General features: G+C 38.1%; 1 protein-coding gene across 4 annotated transcripts in view; it reads right to left on the bottom strand.

Annotated features, from left to right (window-relative positions):
• Positions 1-21,492, bottom strand: part of LIPC (lipase C, hepatic type) — a 64,168-nt gene that overhangs the window by 3,131 nt on the left and 39,545 nt on the right. For 2 of the 4 annotated variants that reach the window (XM_085515667.1, XM_015872405.3), the window contains exons 3-8: positions 8,845-9,032; positions 7,607-7,786; positions 6,136-6,253; positions 4,372-4,605; positions 3,438-3,680; positions 433-553 (exon numbers count right to left, since the gene is read on the bottom strand). In XM_085515667.1, the coding sequence (XP_085371793.1) occupies positions 433-553; positions 3,438-3,680; positions 4,372-4,605; positions 6,136-6,253; positions 7,607-7,786; positions 8,845-9,032 (1,084 nt within the window). The remainder of the gene's footprint in view (positions 1-432; positions 554-3,437; positions 3,681-4,371; positions 4,606-6,135; positions 6,254-7,606; positions 7,787-8,844; positions 9,033-21,492) is intronic. The other 2 variants (XM_085515668.1, XM_015872406.3) reach the window with 1 other exon arrangement.

Below are 21,492 nucleotides of genomic sequence, written 5' to 3'. Positions count from 1 at the left end.
TATCCCATAATACTATCCATGTTACACCTTCTGTCTCCTAGAGCAGACTGCCTTTGCTTTTGATAATGCCAAGAGCATATCCATGGTGAGATATAGCCAAATTCCTTTACCTTACAGTTGCTTTATTTGGTTTTAATTGATTACTGACCTCTGTTAGCTTCGGGGTGGACCAAAGTGGACAGGATAACAAATCTTAAGAGAAACTTCCAAGATTGTTTGTTTAAGAGATCTTTAATAGGAGTCGTGCATGAATAATTCAAAAATTAATCACTTTTAGGGAGTGTTGGTGAAGAGAGGGCAGGGCAGCTTCTGGTTCATCTCCTATTACTTGTAGTTAAACCAAGTAATTCACAGCTTGATTATCCAAGTAACATGTTAAACTAGCACTTTTGTTTTCTTACTTGTCCAGTGTCATGTAATGTCAATACTCACAGTGTGATAGGCAGGTTTTTAGCATCCTCCTTAGTGCCTGTCAGAGACATGGTAAAACTTGGGTCGATCTTCTTGCCTTGGATTTCATTTATGAAATGGATCTTGAACTGATAGTGATAGACTGTAGAGAGGAAGAATTTACAAAGTGATGAAATGAATGGTCAAAGAAACAATAGATTTTCCAGATGTAAGACTGTCTTTCAAAGCAGGAATTTGGCTGATACTTCCATCTGATTTTCAAATGTATTTATTACAATTAAAGCATATATACTTATATATATTTATCATTGATGTGTTGTATTAGAGCCTGGGGGCCCTACTGCTCTTTTTAAAGTGTTGAGAAGGGGAGGAAGGTAACCTGGGCAGAGTTTACCCTTTGTAGGGTAAAACACTCTCCCATGGGAAATGCTTTTGCTCTTCTGAAACTTAATCATTGGAATGTCTGGCAAGCTTTGTCCAACCAGCAAAGGAATCCTGGCTGGACATGTTTAGAGGTGTACAATAAAGACTGAAGACCTTATAAGATGTTGTCAAGCTTTTCCTCTGGTTAGAAGATCTCCTTGCAGAACAAAAGACTTCCCTTGGCTGCATAATAAAGCATTGTGCTTAATATGCCTGTTAACAATGCGACTTTGTTCCATCACATTACTGTAAGAAAGATGTCATTAGTGCTTTGAGGTTTGGTGGTTTCTCCAATAAATGTGTTTAGGAAAGTCTTTGAACTGAAGATAATGGTATGTTTCTGAGAAGGAAGAATGACTAAGGAATTGTCAGTGCACTGATTACAAGCTGTTGGGCATTTGGGGAACTACAAGAGACAAAAAAAAAAAAAAAAAAAGCCCCACCCATACAGTTAGAGGCCTTGTGTACACAGACATTATCATCTAGTTTTGAATGTCCAACACTTTTCTGTCTAGCAAGCCTACCAAAAGAAAAGATCTGGCTGTAGCCACTTAAATGTAGAATGGAAAAGTTACTGTTGGGTGATAATGGTGCCTAGGTATTTTCAGTTTGACGATACCCACGTGTGGTGGCTCTTTATCAACCTCTGACATCAACATCAGATCCATTACTGTTGTAAGCACACATTACTTTCTGAAAAACTTTAACATCACTGCATTTTACACACCACCTGTCAGGACATACTATTTTGTAGCTCTAATTCATCACTGTTATATATTGACGAACACATAAAAATAAAACCAGACATGCAATGACAATGGAGATTTCTAAAGCAAGGTGGTGTTAGTCAGCTCTAAAACACTTCTGCAGTGTGGAATGTGGTTTTCCCATCTGCAAACTGCCTCCTTGCCCACAGCTGTTAGATTTAGATGTTAGGGAAGAAACCCTAAGTCATTTTTTATTGACAGATATCAGAAAGTACTTGGGAGAATTAATAGGTGGTGATATTTATCCTTGCAATGTGGTAAAACTACACAAGGGAAAGTGTTCTGTTAAGCATTATTACACTATGTGTATGTACTTTCATACTTATATATACATATGTGTGTGTGTGTATGTGTGTGTATATATATATAAGTATGTATCATTATAAATGCTTCTGAGTGGAAGGATGCTCAAAATCACCTGCTCCAGCCTTCACACATAATGCTACTACTGCCCTGTCATCTTTTCCTGTATATGTACAGACAGACCTTTGTGCAGGTCTGAGCTTCCACAGTGGAAGCCATTTGCTAGAAAAACTGTATTTTTGTTGTTGTTTTGTAACTTACTGTGTGTTAAAGAACAATATTTTTTTCCCTTTGAAAAGTTGCAGAAAGCAAAATGACTGGTTCTTTGCTGCCAGAAATGCAAAACTGACAAGGACAAAGTGTGCAGAAAGGCTTGTTTACAAATCTCTTACTGCTATTCTGTCTTGCTCTCTGGGTTTTCTCTTTGTGTAAAAGTTGAGTGTTCTTATGAAGCCTGGTCTTGTGCAGTGCTTATGATACACAGAGGAGAAAGGTGAGCATGTTTATATAAAAACTTTGGTTGGCTCAGGGTCTCATCATGACTTTATAACTGTTAACTTGTTTGCACCAATCGACCATTTTCAAGCATAAAAATGCAATGCGTTTAGGACACAGTTGCAGCTTGTGATGAATCATATCCGTGTCCAGGGAAGGAAACAACACAGTTGTGTTATTTCTGTGCCCAGTGTGTGTATGTGGCATCGTCAGAGCAGTGCATGTTCCCCATTCCGATGCTGACCTGAGTGTTACACAGCAAAACAACACTGGGAACTGCATGGCCTTTACACATCTGCTCCAAGCAGCTTCTTGTGACATTTTTAATGAGTATGAGACCCTCAGTGATTTCAGCTGCTCTGAGTGTCGGTCAGGACAGAGTATCAGGCACTGTGTGAGGAGCTGAACTGTGTGATGCAAGCGGGTGCTGAGGGGGATTTCTATACCCTGGGCCTGTGCTGGGGGAGGTGGGAAACTGAGTGTGCTGTGCTCTGTGGTGATGTGCATGGTGTGGATCACCTCACTGAACATGGCAGTCCTACTGCTCTCTGGATAAAGTAGTTCAATGGTGATAAACCCTAAACTAACAGTCTCTTTGTTTTAGTGCCACATTCTGGCATGTAAAAGCACATGCTATTCTGTTGTCCGCTAGCTGAAAAGTAATAATTTGTGTGTCGAAATAATTGATCTGTAGGCAAACTACAGAAAAAAATGTGGACAAATTTGGAATGTGAGGCTCTCCAGGCCTCTCACAGCAGTTGTGCTGGTGCTTTGGCTTGGCTGTATGCCTGCAGATGCAGTGGCACTCACATAGGACAGCTATACAAGCTCCTGTTGACCAAGGCCCCAGGCAGCTGTGAGGCCCAGATTTGATGTGAGGCCACCAAGGCAGCCTACCAGGATTCCTCACTGTCTGCAAATGGATTATCCCACAGATTTTTGTGAGCTTTAGTAAGTGAATAATCAGGATCACAAAGCCTAGACTCGTTACCACACTTCATAACCAACATGGAGGCTATAACAAATATTCCCACAGACCTTTGAAAGGCATTCGTGCTCTTGTTTTCAGAAAGAGTTTTCTGCTTTTGGGGAGCCGTTCCTCTCGGATGTTGTAGCCCAGGGTGTTGCACCGGTTCTTCCTACAGCTGAGGCACAGTCCTTTGTCAAAAGTGTTGATGTCATTGCACCAGTACGCTGTGCTTTGCTTGTCCTCGTGAAGCAGGGAGTCTATGAACAAGTGAACTGACCTCTCATGGGCACATTTCACAGTTTGTGTAATACCTGAAAATGCACAAACAGTACTTTTGTCGTTAAAACTACTAAACTGCTAATAAAACTGAATAATTTGCTGTTCAAATTTGTGAAGCCTGCCTGCACAAGGCGGTAAGTATGAAGCTGTTTGGCTGACACCATGCATCAGCAGCTTTATCTTTTTTCAGTATGTTGCATTGTCTCTGTACATTTATGTTTTAGGTACTTTGGAAATGGACTTCTACATGTATAAAACCAGCTTGGAACATTGACAGTGAGTTCCACAGAGAGCATCGCCCTATGTGCAGCTGAAGGACAGTGACTTGGAGAAAGGTGTATTAAGGTAAGTAGTACAGCTTTGTGTTTTGATTTGAAATAACGAATTACATGCTAGACAAATCTGGCTTAATTAAAATATGTTTTCTATTTTCCTCTGCCACCCAAACAAATACCTTTGAAAATTATTCAAAAGTTCTCGACAGCAGTGTGTACTCATGGTCTTGTTCTCACAAGTGCGAGGCAGCCACATTAGTCAGTGAGAATGATTTGAGCTCGGTCTATGTGAAAATCTAGAACCAATTTCTAGAAAAGAAACTTCTTTATAATGGGAGAGAATGCTCCCCATTCGATGCTGTTTTATCACCATAGATCTATGTGGTTTCCCAGAGTAGCATAAATCCAGCTGCAGCGCTGCCGCCCTTGCTGTCCCATTTGTTCTTACCAGTGATCCCATATTGTGCAATGTGGTTATACACATGCATGAAGTGACAGCCTGGCTGAAAGGTGCCTCCATTGGGATAAAAATCGAAATGGGCCACGGGCTGTTTGATGCCAACACTGAGACCCATGTGCTGTTTAGTGAACGTATGAATTGCATCTACGAAGTTTGCATCATCTGGAGATAAACGGTCTGTTGGTGACATTCCTTCAAACAAGGGGCCAGCAGGGTCAAGGCCTGCAACAAAAGCACACGATCCAATTGTGGTATAGTATAGATGGGCTTTTCTTATACTGTTTTGTGACAAATGTCTGATAAACATTTAAAAACATACAGCACTGGAAATTTACAAGGTCTTTCACTGACAGAAACAATGCTAAGAACACTTGTACTGCACAGGGTACATGGATACACCAAAAGGTAAAAAACACACATAATAAACAGTAACTGTTATACACACAAGGACACAGACTGAGATAGATATGTTTGTTATAGGTAAGCCAAGCTCACTACTGCTTTGTCCTTTGAGAAATGTTTACTTAATTTTGTTCTTTGATACTCTAGAGGTCATGCGTTTCAGAGGCCCTTTTGAAAGCAGCAGGTCTACAACAAAGTTGGCTTTTAGCCTACATTTCAGACTTGTAATTTTTAAAGCTTCACTTCCCAGAATCCTAGATGCTGTGTATAATAATTTTCAAATGACTGCAGTACTCAGAAAAAAATAATATTCCAGTTATGCACATTGTTTTTAATTCACTGGGTGCTTTTGTATAAAACTCTTCTTGGGAACTGATTGCTGGATTGCTTACTGCATAGTTTAAAGCTGCTGTTTAGCTTGGAGAAGGAGCTTCTAATATTTCAGGTTCTTCATTTGGTAATATGGGCTGATGTAGCTGCATATATATAACTGGACAAGACTAATAGCAGAGGCTTCAAGTAGGATTACAAGGATGTCACCCTGAAGGCAAGCCTTTTCCTTTTAATAGGTTGTGTCAGTATGAATTTTTTGAGCTTATTGTTACAAGACTGAATAATTTTTGTTGAAGAGTGCGCATACAGTAAATGTACCTTAATATTTTGGCTTATCCATTATCAAGATTTTGATGTGTTAATGTGGTTTGAATAAGCAGTGCTAAGGAGCTCAAATCCTTTGATGTTGTACACAGGTGTCAATTTGTGATGTGCCATGTGATGTAAGCTTCTTGCCAGACAGGCACCATCACAGGAGTTGATTAAGTAAGGGACTGTGGTTTATGGTCATGAATCCAAGAGAGGTGACACACAGAGAGCTGAGGAAAGCAGCTGCAACTGGAGATGAGAGCACTGAGTGTGGCCAAAGGTAGGTGGAAGCTTGAAGATGATGTTTACCTTATCTCTGATTGTTTATCTGCAATGGGAAGCCCTAGGAAGGGCATACATTTGGATTTAAGATGATGTATAGTTTTGGTCTTGGTCATATAGGAACAGAATGTCAAATTTTATAAGTTCATAAGACCCAAGAAAGCAAAATAGATTTGTTTCACTGAGATATTCTTTGAAAAGGAAACTACATACAAAATCTATTCAGATAGGGCAGGGAGAAGGCACAGTAATTAAATGCAAATGTTGGCCAGCAACGTTAGTTAAAATTCCAGCAGCCGCTGCTGTGATTAATAAAAAGAGAAAAGAGGAGTTCTTAATTCTAATCTGAACTGACATGTCAAATATCTGTGTAATGTAGGAAAAGAAATCAGTCGGGTGTCGCATTTATTAAAATAATCCTTTTACCTGTAATTCTTCCAATCTTGTTTGTACCGCTGATGTAACTACCAGCAAACCCCGAAACATGAGCTCCTAGGCTGTACCCAATTAGATGAACATTGCTCCTGGAAAACTGAATGGATTCCTGGAAGATAACAGCAGTTTGATTTAGATGCTGAAAATGCAACAAGTAAGCTAGTGAAATGCTTAACTACAAAGAAGGAATACTGTGAGTTGTAACTCAATACATTTGTATGTATGCTGATGCTAAAGGTGAAATGAAGCGCTTGGATCATGCACTAAATTTCTTAGCTGGATGAGTGCTATTCCTTGCCTCCTTTGTTTGCACCAGGAGAAGGCCAAGCATCTGGGCACTTGGACTTCTGTGGTACGCTCAGGAAAAGCATCAACTGAAGTAGTAGGAGTTCTGTTACTATTTATTGGAAGTGATGCAAGCATGTATGGTGCAGACGTGTGTAAGTGGTGACTCTGGCTCTCCTTCGTGCCTGCTCTCCCTACCTGGGAATGTTGTCTAGTAACTTCTAGCCCTGTTATTTCTGTTGAAGAGCAGTTTAGCCCTTTAGTGGTATTGGCTGCAAATCTTTCTGCTTTGCATCTTATTTTCCTTCTACCTCAGTCACCACCGTATTTAAATTAATGTGTTCAAAAATGCACTGTGAGGCACAGAAATAAAATTTCATTTCCAATTAGGTAGCTTGAATTATTACTGGAGATAGCTGGCATAAGAGTTACACAGGGTGCACAGTTCACTTAAGTAATTCTCTTTCTAATGTTTTGTTTTCTGCTTTTTTCCCTTGCAGACTCCTCTGTAATATTTCCATTCAGTTGGCTGCAGGTGTAGCTCAAACTGCTGTAAGAGGCAGCCACTCCTTCATACCTAGAGGGACTTTTGATGAGTGGTCACGGCATTAGCATGGCTCTGCACTCATTGCTGCCTGCATGCCATCTGCTTTATGTGTATCTGTCCTCTTAAAAGGTCTCCCTTTAAACTTTGGATCACCAAGCAGTTATTTTAGAATCATCCTTGGGAAACAGAGGGAAAACAAACAAACAAAAAGCCAACAGATGTGATGTCATGCTTGAACTCTGAGTTAAGGATAGATCACAGAAACCCATTTTGCTGAACTAGCCACTTGCAAATGATCATGTGCCTGCTTTCACTGTACAGGACACTTGCTCTTACTTTCTTTTACCAACCAAGTTCTGAACTTGAAATACTGTTGAGTACTTTAACAGTCCAGAGAATGTCAGCTCTCTGCACAAGTGGGAATTGAAAAACCAGAGTAGCATGAAATGATCTCACCTCTAAGGACACATGGAAGTATTCTGATAAAAAGAGCACTTGTTTTTTTTCTCTTACATGGTAAAAATTTTTATGAAATCTTGTGAAAATTTATGGAAGAAAAGTTATAGGATATTGAAGAAACTGAATTGATTGAAATAAATAAGCATTAACCAGTTAGTACTTATATCTTACCTCCAGCCATTCCACAAAGTCTGCTATCTCCTGTCCTATGTAGCGTGTATTCTGTACAGCAATGGGATAGTGCTGGTGAGCAAATGTGAGCCAGTCTGCAATGATCACATTTATTTGTTTATGATGAGACTTCAGAGCTGCTGCCATTTTCCAGATCCAACTTTCTAAAATCCCATCTACCTGTTTAGGTTAAAACAAACAAAAGAAAACAATACAAAAAAAGATTTAAGATGAGCAAGTTGTTTGTATTTCCTCAAATAACAGAACACTCTAAACTATTCCAGTCATTTGACAGAATTTGGAAGTCTTAGTTTTGAGTTTCAATTCATACTTCTCTGAGAGCATAATCTGCACATTAAATGAATGTGAATGTTGAACATTGATAGCAGCAGCCTCAGCTCTATAGTTTCTCTTTTAGAAGAGCGTAGATTTTGAACATATTCTTGTGCGTGGGAGTCTTGGCTAAGGTAATCTAGGGCAATATTCCATCTCTGCTGTTCTGTGTTATGAGAGTTATGTGCATCAAGGGAGTTGCTCAAGGTTTCCTTGATTGGATATTTGCAGTGGCAAAAGGAAATCATCTTATTATTGCCTTTTATTTGGTCATACTTATTTTATGAGGATCAGGTTTCTGTTCAAATTAGATGACTTCTTATCCTGCTGTATCTTTTGTTTCTTTTTCAACTGAGAAGCTGATAAAATTTCACTATAGCATAGAAATTCTATGCAATTGGGCAATTTTTTGGATGTTTTTGTCTTTTTTAACCATTTAACTGGGAGCAGTTCAGTGATAATTCACTGACTTTTCAACTATAAAAGCTTATAGAGAAGTCCTCTCTGCAGGTGTACCCATGAGAAAGACGTGGGCAGTTTGTGTGCACTTCTTTCCAAGAAATCTGTAAATACCTGGCAGTGAACATACCGGAGAAATGAAACCTGATATTCAGTCCTCCAGAAGCACAGTGCATTAATTCTGCTGCTTGTTCTAACTCTGCTGTCTGTAAACCAGGGCTGAAACTAATTCCTGGCATGGGATTCCCATAAGAAAAATCATTTCTCGATCATTCCTTCAGAATCTTGGTGGGGAATTCCCACTTTTCATTATTTCTTGCTATGATTCCCACCATCTTTGAGATCCCAGTTTTTCTTCTGATGTTGCTTTTGGCATTAGCATAACGAGGAGGAAAGTATATCAAATCAGATGCAGTTTGAATTAAAAATAAAATGTGTTTTCATACCGACCAGCCATGGACTATCATCACGAGAGGAAGAGAGGCATTGAAACTGCATTTGTCAAGAGTCTCCAACTGATTAAACAAAATCTGACATGCTTCTCCAGTTGTATCTGTATAGAGTTGAAATTTGGTTTCTAAGCTTTGCTGATCTTTCTTTGTTCTAGAGTGCTGACTCTGTGATCCCAGTGCCTCTGAAATGAAATTCATAGTAAGTCATAATAGCATGGAATCTAAAACCTGAAGAAGTTACTAGTAAGACAGCTTATAAATTACATTAAACTGTTAAGATCCAATGTGTGTATAATTGTTACCTACTCCAGGTGGGCCTAACCTGTGCATTTTGTGTCCAAAAAATTGATTTATAATTTTGAAGTTTGAGATAGTATAGATGTGCACCTAAATCAGTCTATTCATGCAGTAACAATTAACTTCTAGACAACATGATGAATGATTCTTTCTCCCTAAAAGGATTTGATGAAATATTCTAGTTGTAAAACTTTAAAAAAACTCTGTAGTTGAAGTAGCTTCATACATACAGAATAGCATTTTCAGAAAGGTCTATTGAGTATCTGGGATGGTGTCTGTTCTTAAGAAAGGAGTGGCAGGGTGAACTGCAGTCTCATCAACATTATGAATTGAGAAGGAAAAAAAACATGGAATATACAGAGATTGCTGAAAAATGGGGTATAGTAAAATAGAGGCTTACAAAAAGCACATTGTGTTAAGCAAGTGTGGTGTCTCCTTCTGATTTTTTATGTTGTTTATCTTAAAATTATCCAGATAATAAATTTGTTAAGTATAGAGTGGATGAGAATTAGAGGAAGAAATGATCAGACAAAGGAGAGGCTACAGATCTTTGAAAAGGAAACTTTTAGAGTGGAGAGAGTGTTGTTCCTGGGGACTGTTTTTTTGGCTAATCATAGTGTAGTATTTCAATGTAAGAAGCCATCAGGAAAGGTACAAAACTGACAGACACTGGGAGGCGTTTGCAGAGACTACAAAGTTAAACACTAACAGCTTGAGGACCTTGAGGATACGGTAGTATAAGCAGGTAGTATATTCAAATTATGAAGCACAAGGTCATGCAGTTGGTATGGACTGCTCTGTATCTACAGCTCAAAAATGGAAGCAACAAAAGTGTAAAAAGATAATGGTAATAAATAGCAAAACTGACTGAGTCATTGCTGTGATTTGGCTCTGAGAAAGGAAAATGTTATTCCAAGATGCATCAAAGAGATGTTTTTGATACAAAGAGAGAACGTTTGTGCCAATAATACATTTAGTAGCAGCGTAAAGAACAGTGTTCATAGCTCTTATTATCACCCTCAGGTCACACCAATTCAAGCTGCAACAGATGCTCAACAGCACCTCTGACATGGTCATGCAGGAAGTCAGTGCATTTGATGTATGTCTGTGTTCACTGCAACTTCTGTGCTCATAGAAGCTTTCAGAATGTATCTAAAATCGTAATGTATTATTTTCTACATTATATCTACAAATACATCCTGATGCATTCTACAAGAGTGCTCCATTTTTAGCCCAAAATGGCAAAGATTATCAACTTCTCTTCCACTATATGTGTGCTTTCTCTGGTTTATTCCTCATTTACATGTTCTCCCTGTGCCTGTTACAATGCTGACACTTTGTCGCTCTGTTGTTTGTGCATGTTTCAGAAAACAATCATGAATAGCTGTTTTCTTTATACATCCACTGTGGGAATGTTTTGTGTTGTTTTTAACTTGCCTGTAACTTGCACCTCCAGGGATGAGACATCCACAGCTTCTTTGGGCAGCCTGTTCAGTGCCTCACTACCCTCTGAGTAAAAAATTTCCTCATAATATCTAAACTAAATTTCCCCTCTTTTAGTTTAAAGCATTCCCCTTTGTTCTGCCACAAGCAAGACATGGAAAAGGTCAGTCTCCCTCATCCTGTTGTTCTCTGTAGATCTTAGTTCAACATGAATCCTTCAGAGAGGCAGTACAATATGGTCACGTTGATCCGTATGCTAACATAAATTACCTTCATGCAGAACAGCATGAAAAATGACATGAAATTTCATGACTTTTCAGTACCCTGAAGGAAGCTTATCCTTTCCTTGATTTGTGTTAGTGATGTGTCTGTGAGATGCAACACTGCTTTTGTAACACCACTTAATTGTAGTGTAGCAAAGTTTCTTTGTAATTATTTTGAGGTTAGTTTTGGCATGTGAACCAAAATGACTGTGACTTCTTTTTGTTTGTTTGTTTGCTGAAAAGTAAAACCAAAAGATTGATTCCGAGTTTAACGATATGAACCATTTCTATCTTCTTGAATTTACAAAGAGGAAAAAAAAACTACATTCCTGGTAGCAGTAGTTCTAGCAGCCACCTGAATACTATGCACATTAGAATGCACAAGATATAAATTCATTTATTATTTGCCATTATTCATATTTAATTATTATTCCTATTACTAGTTTATTGCTTTAGGTGATAGCAATCATGATTATAATGTCTCCAAACTAAAATGAAAGGAACATGTGAAGAGTAATGAGAAGGCTAGTAAATATGAAGAAACAATATTTTTTCCTCTGAAATCAGGACTTGGCAATAATATGATAATTCCATATGGAACATACATAGTATATTAGAAGTGAATTTTCTGTTTAGATGTAGAAGCAGATTAATCCAGGAGAGTAACTTGGATCAAATCATCTCAAAAGGTGAGAAATTGAATATTTTTCTTTACTGCAGAATTTTTCATTATCTTTTGAAATTTACAGGTACAATCTTGAAGTTTTAAGACTAGTGAATGAATACTTTACTGGAATGTAGACCAGGTTTGGACACTGACCATGGTTTGAAGCCATAAAATATTGTATGCTTTCTGGGCCAAGAGATTGAGAATCCAAATATATTTCTTTCTGAGTTGGCAGAAAAATACCACACATCTGTTTCATGTTGTGACAAAATCTACCTAAAGATGTGTCAGAATGACAAAGTATTGTAAAAGTATATATAGTAAGAGTGAAATTTTAGTATTTGGTCAGCTGTGTCTTTTAAATTTATCTAAATTTGGATTTAAATTTAAATTTATCTAAATTTATTTAAATTTAAATGCAGCATTAAAAACTTTGATTTAAATTGATGTTCCCAATTATGAGAGGTGGTTTTTCCTGCTGAGAAAAATGATGTTTAGCTTCCTTCTTCAGGAAGAATTTCTCTGTGAGATATTACTGGAAGGGACTAAAGAGAACATCTCATTGGCACTCAGAGGCAATTGAAAAATTAAGTAAACTTCAACAGAAGCTGAACTTTGGACTCTGTAACATATCACAGACGCTCTCATTTCCAATAGATAGATTTTTTTTTGTCACCAAGAAGATGAGGTAATGACATGAATTTGTTCAAGTCCCTCAATTTGATGATAAATGCTTCCCTTAGAGCCATTCTTGCTAAAAGTGTAGTTGTCAGTGTTGCAGTTGGATACAGGAATACCACATGTACTTAGCATATCCATGTTTACTATTTTTCCTGCTAAATTAATATTTCTCTTGTTAGTTTTGAATACTGCATTGATCCATAGCATGGAAAGAGTCACTTCTTTTCTGGTTATTATGCTTTATTTTTCTAATTGTTCTTCCTTGTAAAACTGTTTTTTAATACTTGAAACTTAAAAAATGATTTTCCACGTTTTCTTTATTTAGAATCAAGTATCAAAGTAATGATTGAAGAACAAAGAAAATAAAGATAATACTTGCACTCCCCCCACCACCACCACCATTATCTGCCTCCCCACTGTTAATTATTCTTTTTGTCTTTTCATATCAGGTGAAAAGATAATGGAGATGTACTCAAACGCTTGTCCAGTTATATTAGGTAAATAACTTTCTGAACTCTGGATTCTAGGCTGATGCCATGTGCACAACAGTGCATACAGTCTTGCTCTCCCCTCTTGAAAAGGGTGGATAAGGATGCACCAACCACACAACTATTAAACTGCCTGCATTATTTATGGGGTAACAAATACGCTGTCCTCATCTAAAGCAAAGCACTTCTAAATGTGAATGTTTAAGTGCCGCTTGTGCAATCCATAATTGCTAAATTGAAATTAGTACCTCAAGGGTTTCATCTGACCTAATCTGAATTCTATGAACCGAAATACTGGGAAATCATTAGAATATTAATCTTTCCAGGAGTACTTTGGACTAACCCATAATATGAATCTCGGATTGTATTATTACTATAAATAAATGCTGACAACAACAACAAAAATCTCCATCTGTTGCTTAATGCAAACTTTGATAGTTTCAAGTGATATTTAGAAGTAGGTAGATGCAGGGGAAGAAAAAACTTGCAGTATTTTTTAGTTGTACACTTCATGTTCATTTGACCTTTAATTTTCTGCAGCCTTTCTTTCCAGTACTATTTTCTCTCCCTTCGTGGAAGTGCTTGTTTGCAAATATGTGCATGACTAAATTCTTGGCCAGAGTTTCTGCCAAAATAATCAGATGCCTGATTTGGAGCTTACATTTCCATAATAAAGGCAAAAAGAAGAAATGGTCTCAAACTGCCTGGATGAAATATATTCTTACAGTGCTGTCAGAGAATATAGCTAATGAATAAAGACAAATATGAAACAAAGTAGATTAGGACAGGGATTGTAACAACTAAAAATAATGTGGTGCTGAGATCTATAAAATCATAAACTGTATGGAAGAAATAAAGAAGGGATCAGTTGTTTGTCTCTTCTAGCACAAGGTGTGAGTGTTATTTTGACAGCAAAAGTTGAAGCAGCTCTCCACAAGACATGTACTTAATCTGAGGAATTCCCTGCCAGATGTGATGTAGGTATTAAGCATTTATGGAGGGTCATTCCATGGTCATGGATTGGACCATGGAAGCATCTGTGTAAAAGAAATCCACTGAGGATTACTAAATGGACTGACAGAGCCACTTACTCACGAGATCCTTGATCTGCAAAAGATTGATGACTGTGACTGTGATGGGGGGAAGTTTTGCAGTGTATGTAAACTTTTCCTTCTCTGGAAGCATCAGCTGTTGGGCACAGCAGCAGATGAATGAACTAGGTGAACCTTTGGTTGCATCCACTACAGTTGGTGTAGTTGATGTAGGATATGGCTTTGTAGGATATGAAAGCATTTTCCTGTTCAGTTCCAGTAAAATCCAAGTCCTAAACCCAGAAAAAGTAGACAGGAGGATTCAAACTGCATTTGTATCTTGCTTATAACTTTATGGTTCAGAACATTTCCTTCAATTTTATTTCACAGGAACCAAGAAAAAAATCTCTATTACCTATATGCATTTTCCTTGCTGCCATTTCTTGTACAATGACACTATCGTGACAGGAGTAAACTGAGTAGTGGAGGGGGAAACAGACAGCTTAGCAAAAGATTATACATTTTTGGAGTTTTATTTTTAGGAGAGCTGTGCTGGAAGTGAGAGTTCATTTTCTGCTTATGGCCTTGCTTTTTTTGCTGTGTGATCCTGCAGTGAAGTCACTTGTCTGGTGCCAACTTGCTATGTCAGAAATTCAGCATAATTTCTGGATCACAGCATTAGGTAGGACAAGGAGAAATGAAATGCATGCAGCATAAATGCATGAAGGCAGAAAAAAAATAATTAGGAACTTGAAACAACTAGAAAATAGAGGCCACAGAATCTTTAGAATATTAGCAAAGGAAGACAGAGAGTGAAACTCACAGGGCTGTGAGTCTGGACCAGCTTAGTATGCTCCGTTCCTTGCAAGGTGGAAGGCAGAGCAAGCTGCAGAGCCAGGCTGGGAGGTGCAGTGGGCAGGCACTATATTCATATGCACAGCCAGTCTTGTCTGCACAAGAAAGTCGGTGAATTGTTAGTTTACTTCTGGATTTTTGGTATTAGCTGCTCTCAGAAAGTACCCTTGTGAATATTTATGCTTGGCACCATTCTGATACTCTGAATAAGAAAAAGGTCTGTTCTGGAGTTTGCAGAAAGGCAGCGGGAAATAAAGAGGTCAGTGGTGCATGGACAATGATTGAGAGTTGTAATGGAAAGGAAAGAGAGAGCAGAATTTGGATGAGTTTTTGCCTTAGGGCGGAAGTAACAATTAGAAGATGATGACACATCAACCTCAGGCAGCACACTGGTTAAGTGAGAGAATCCTGAGTATAACTAAATCCCAGAGTAAGCAGGCTTTGTTCATTTCAGCAAACAGGACGAAGCATCCAAAGGCCTCAGTCTAAGAATGGTGACCTGGCAGCTGATCCCAAGGCATTTCTGTATTTCCAAGATATCTATATTTAAAAGAAATGATGGAAGAATTGCAAAGAGTTCTTGGGTCTTTTTCTTTCCTCACCCTCTCCTCCCTTTCTTCTTCCCTCTTCTCTTGCCTCTCAGATGTGATGACCCTTTATTTTTTATTGTGCCCTTTGATGTTTTTATATAGTATACCTTTGCTTTGCTTTTGCAGTTTTTGTCTGAACCAAAAACCTGTTTTTGTAGCAGCTTTTTTGTTTGCTTTGAGACTCTCAAGTTGTGTTCATCTAAGCAGGAGTCTGATGCTTTCACTGGTGTGGTATTTAAATGCTTTTAAACATCATTTTAAGTATATCCTGAGTTTCTCCAAATGTGTATTTTGCAATGAGGGCATGCAGTTCTTCTGAAACTTCCACAGTGTATATGGTTTATGAAAGTATCTTCATGCAGGAATGTCTAGAAGTGAGACTCCCTATCAAAAATTGACTGGAATTATTTTTATTTTAAAAAGGATCCTTTATCCATGTATTGTGGATGAATTTTAAGTAGATTTTGCCTGGTGAACCTTTGTTAGGGATTCTATTGTTGCAGTCATACAATATACATATTTATTATGACTTTCTGTATATAGATGAACTTGTGCCTTATGATCACTGTTACCATGTGAGCTGTAGTTCACAAACTTCTGGAGTACTTTTGTTCAGCACTCTAGTACTACTTTCTTTTATTATTATTCATTATTTATACAATGGTGTATTATGAAGATTTGTTAGCATAAGTTTGGGCTCAGCAAGCATTACTAAAACAAACAAACAAAAAAACAATTGGGAAAATGAACTAATGTATGAACTGCACCTCGTGTTTGAAAGCCTGCAATAAAAAAAGTTCCAGATCCCAAATGTGTTTCCCAACAATTTGCATGAAGTAGAAGCTGTCAGCAGAAGAATCTTAAAGCCAGGACAGACAGAAAGAGGGTTCTGCAGGGATGCTTAAGTTACCATGATGCTTTTGGTCTGTGAACAGAGTTCTGGAACTCCGTTCAGACAAAGCTGCTTTTTCCCATCTTAGCAAGTTTCTGATAATGCTTTGAACAGAAGTACCATTCTCCGTATTACACTGTTTTCCTACTTGGAATAGGGTTTTATTTTTTAGATGTTTTCCATGTTGGAAGTGCAGACTGTCTGCATTCATCAGCTGCTCTTGTTCATTCTCTCCAGAATCCCTCAATCTTCACAAACTCACAAATACAAGAAGAAAAACAGTTACTTTGAGTTTCTTTGGTCTTTGCTTGCAATATTTCAATGGGGATAAATTTACCGAATCAAATTAGCTCATGAATGTGCTGCTGAAATACTTCTCATGGTGTTGGACTTGCTGATGGGTGGCTGAGGAATCTCCCTTGAGTTCTGTCACCAGAAGCTGTGCTACAGAATCCAACACGGCAGCACAGTGGAAGTGTATGGAAGCCAGGTTTGTTTTGTCCAAGCAAAATGGATCTGCTTTTGTCAAGAAAATCCAACAAACATGGAAAATATTAATTTTTACTATAACTGTTAGATCTGTGGCCTTGATGAGTTGGATCTATGAGATTTTTCCAAAAGCAGTGCCTATTTTACTTATTGAAATGTCATCTTCCAGAAGTGGAAGTTTAAGGATTTTGATTGTGGCATTTGCTGGGATGAAAACAGAAAAATCCTCTGCAAAGGAAAAATCCTCTGTTAAAGGTGAGGATGGGATCATTAAACAATGGACATATTAAATCTGACAGCCTGGAAAGCACAAACAAAGAATTAAGAGTTCAGTTGCCAGATGGTGAAAAGTAAGTTTTTCATAGTTGATCACGCAGCAGCAAGGCTAACAAAGAGCCTGCAGTTTTCCTTTTGAAATCGGTGGGAGCTGGGAGCACTTAGTGCCTTTCATGGGCTGTGACTGGTTTGTGGGCTTTCACCTCAGGAGCTCCCTAAGCCTGTCTAGTGCTCTAGAAACTTTAGTCCCCTGGCAGCTTTCCCTGCTGATATAGCTTCTAAGAATTATTACTGTTAACAGGTTTTAGATCTCCAAGTTCTTTCATGTCCAAGAAGTGAGTATGAACTGCATGGTATATGTATATACAGTATTACTGAATTAAAACTGATTTGCTGGAAATGAGATGACAGTCAGCTGGCTAATTATTGGATGTCAGCATGTGGAAGCTTTCGTGTAAGATTCACATAAGGAGTTATCTCATAGTGGGCTTGTCCCTTCTATGACAAATATTGAATTCGATCATGCTGAGTTTGGCTCCTTAGTAAGTAGGATGATTCACCAAGTTTGCATGTAGCCTGGGTATAGGACAGTAAATCACCAAATTGAATTAGCACACAGAGCCCTGATTAAGTGCATCTCATGAGGTGACACCATTAAAAATACAGAGACTTACACATTACTGGTGAAGGTGCCACTGCTGCCAAGGCATGGTCCTGGGTATTGTACATCCATGGGGGTTACAGCAGAGAACTCAGAGGTCCTACAGCCCTGTTCCTGAGCAGTGCTGCTGTGACTTTTGGACTCATCTCATTCAGTTCACTCAGCCAATGTGAAAGTTCACTTTTCTTTCCCCTTGGTTAGCCTGCAGACTTAGCAAGCTGAAATTACACATGCTAAAGTCAGATAAGTACTAAGTTATCAGGCAACGTAGGAAAGAAATGAGATCACAGAATCAATCGGGTATTTACTCCCAGAAACTGTATTTGAAACTCCAAGGAGAAGAGTGTCAGAAATTTAAAGCAGAAGTTACCTAAAGACTTGTATAAAGAATTTATGTCTTCCAACAGCAATGATTATTTAAAAAATTACATTTCCATTTTTCTCAATATTATTCTGTTAAAAATATCAACGTAGTCAGCTCAAATCTCCTGTACTTTTCTATTAGCATAAGAAAAAGTATCTTTCAAAGCACTTGGGACGTAGAACCTCTGCATTCAGTTGACTGGCACAAAGTATGCAGGCTCTGAACTTAAAAATCCTCCACATTATTACAAGCCAGTCATATTTGGCTTCATGGAAGTAGCTGAGAAAACCTATTGAGGCAGCTGGAGTCATGTTATTCTTTAATGCTTGAGAGGGGACATAGCAGAACCAAAACTTCTTATGTGTTCAGTGTGGGGGAAAGTATGGTTTGTTATTAATCCAGAAATAGCAGTCTCTTGTATTTAGTTGCCCAGAAGAGAGATCAGTGTGTCAGCTGAACAACCAGATAGCCATTCTTGCTACTTGGTAGGTAGCTGCCCTTGCTAAATATGGCTAATGTGCAATAAGGACTAGAACAGTGTTAGAATGATGCATCTTTCCTACCATTCTGTGTGAACTATAAATGTGCCATAGGTGTAAGTATTAAGCAGCACAGTGGGCAACATTGGTGATAGGTGGACAGTTGGACTAGGTGGTCTTAGAAGTCTTTTCCAACCTTAATGATTTTATGATTCCATTCTCTGATTCTAAGGCATGTAATCTAAATTATCACGCAGTCAGTCATAAGAATGGCTGTGTGAGTAGAATCCCAGTAGCAACTCTGAAAACCTATAGCCAGTTAATGGCGTTTGGACATGCAAGAAAAAGGGAGGCTGAACCAGGGGCCTGATCCTGCAATACTCTGAGTAGGAGCAGGGGTATTCCAGAGGTTATGGCAGCAACTGGATGCAGTTGCATTTCAGAATCTCATGAAGTTGTCTGTAAATGCAAGGAAGAAACATAAGTGTGCAAACATGGAGATTATCCCTCTGTGCAGAATGGAGTTTCTGCCTAAGAATTTAATTTGGCATTGTCCTCATAACTACTATAGTTTCTCGAAAGCTGCTTTCCCATATTGTGCATAGGTGGTGTTTATAGCACTAAGTCATGCTCCTCATTCAACTTAGCATGTCTAGAATCTGTCATATTTTGTAGGGCAAAGGAAGAGGGACTTCTATTCATATGCAGAGAATTAAAGACTCAAAATGGGAGACATATCTTCTTATATCTTCCTATAGAACAGTGGTTCTTCCTTAAAAAATTCTCCTTTTCAGAATGACTTTATTATATTTAAATTCACTTTGCAGAAAGATTACAATTTTTTAGGTTTTTTTGTTTTGTTTTTGTTTTTTTTCTCTTTTCTGTGACAATAGATACAAAGCTATCTGGATGCAGAGTCTCCTTTATTTATAAAGATCTGAACAAGGTTCGTAATACATAACTGCCTTGGAATGCCAGTACTCAAGGAGTATATTATGACAGTGGACACACGTGCTCAACTGCATCCATCTATCTGTGCTGGCAAAGAGGTCACCACCTCCAGCTTTTTATCACCTCCCACCAGACAGAGATTACCACCCTTAAGTTCTGTTGCTAATGCTTCACTGCCTATTTGCTGCAAGCAAAATAAGATAGATTGCCTCAAATCACCTGTTTGAACTGTTAATAATAACCTAATTTATTTTGCTTGAAGCAAACTAGGGGATGCTTACTTGAACAGATCAACTGTATGTGTTAGATAAACTGGTAGCTTTCAGGATATGGTGAATAGCTGGGAGAGTGCTACAGGCAGTTACCTTTGACTTGAGAAAGGATGCTTGTTCACAGCATGAGACACACATGCAATGAATCAGTAACTTCCAGAAGACCACTTCAGTGAATAAATTTCACTAATTTCTTTGGATTTTGAAATGTACATCAGATAAATTGGTTTGCATTAACACTCTCTCAATCCTACTGTGAACATTATAGTCTTTTCACTGTAGTATAGAGATATGCAAATTATACAGCTACAAATAGAGCCTATGCATTATATTGTCATATTCTCAGCAAGCAACATATACATTTCTGTAGCTAGAAATAATTTTGAATTTTTCCCTTTTGTTAAGCTACAGAAAGCTCCATAATTATCCCAGTGTGCACTTTTGTCTCTGTAAACCTTCATTTGGTTCATCTTAGTATCCACCTTGATAGCACAGTCAAAAGGTTACACAGATAAATGTAATCATTTGCTTCTGTCACACCTGAAACACCAAGTAGATAAATTTGCCCACTTTGCTATTTTTCCTTATATCCAAGTTCAGCTTAGAGTCCTCAGAGCTGAATTTTTATTAAAAAAAAAGTATAGTAATCTATCATAATTTATGTGGACAGGTTGCAGAAAGTGATGTTATAATGCACATAGAACACAACATCTTGCTTTCTTTATCCAGGTCAGAACATAATTTCCTTTTTGCTTTGGTGTATCTCTACAGAGCTATGTTAATATCCAGTAAACATCCATGTTGGCTTCTTCATCTTTTGAACAACATAAAATACTGAGTTTAATATTTACTTTACAAAGCACTGTAGCCTTTGACTGTATTGAGCTGCTTTATATAGACTCAGCAAAACCACATCCTCAAATATCCAACTGAAATATTCCCTCTCCCATTCTAAAGCAACTAAACTTAGACCAGTGCTGTGTGTTTTGTCCAAAAGGAAGCTGAGCATGCTACTCCATGTAGGAAATACTCAGCATTCTGTCGTTGATGTGAGTTCTAGACTCCAGTCTCCCCTTGATGACCCCATGTAAAAATAACATAAATAATAAAAAATTTAAAATCACCTCTGTTAGCTTTTCCATTATAGTTGGTTATGATAAGAGAAGAGATGTCAGGTTGGGGATTGCTTTTTAAGCTGGAACGATGTCAGTGTTTCAATGTCAGTTGCACCTTGACATTGAAACAGACAAAAAATGTCAATATCAGATCCCAGACAAACCAGAGAAGCTGCACTGCCAGCATGGCCTTTGTTCATTGCAGAGCCAGCTTCAGCCAAGTTTGTTCTCATTCCTGTCTGTTGGGCTTAAAATGGCATTTTTGTTCTGGTACAAAGGTGGTTAGTGGGTCACCTGTTAAATGAACAGGTGAGCTCAGCCATAGCTCATAGCAGAAATGAAATCTGAAGGTTGCTGTTGTGTTCTGTTTCACTGAGCACTAACTTAGCAGTGCCATCTTCACTACACGTGTTGCTGTGACAGTTCTCAGCGATGGCTTTTACACGGAAGAATTATTGAGTGGCATCTCTCTGCCATGTCTCTGGTTTCAGAAATTTAAAAATCTGAACCGTGTGATAACGGAGTATTCAGATAGCTACAGCTATAACAAACTTCAGTGGAAGCTGAGCATGGTGTGTACTCAGAACCACATTGATTTTGATGGAAAAGCACATGAAGAAAACAAGGAAGGTAAGCATGACTTAAACATTAGGGAAATATAGTTATCTAAACAGACATCTAGATAGTAACTCTAATTATTGATGATAATATTTGGTATTGAGAGCTGCTACTTCCCAGCAAGAAGTATGGGTGAATAAAAATGATGAACTGATTTGACTTGGCACGTTTAAGAAATGTGAATTTTACAAGAAAATATGAGTTAAGTAA

This window comes from Coturnix japonica, chromosome 14 (genome assembly GCF_054131305.1).
Source record: "Coturnix japonica strain WE chromosome 14, WE-NBRP24, whole genome shotgun sequence".
Lineage (NCBI taxonomy): Eukaryota > Metazoa > Chordata > Aves > Galliformes > Phasianidae > Coturnix > Coturnix japonica.
Note: the sequence above shows the minus strand (reverse complement) of the source record. Positions and strands in the feature narration are given on the sequence as shown.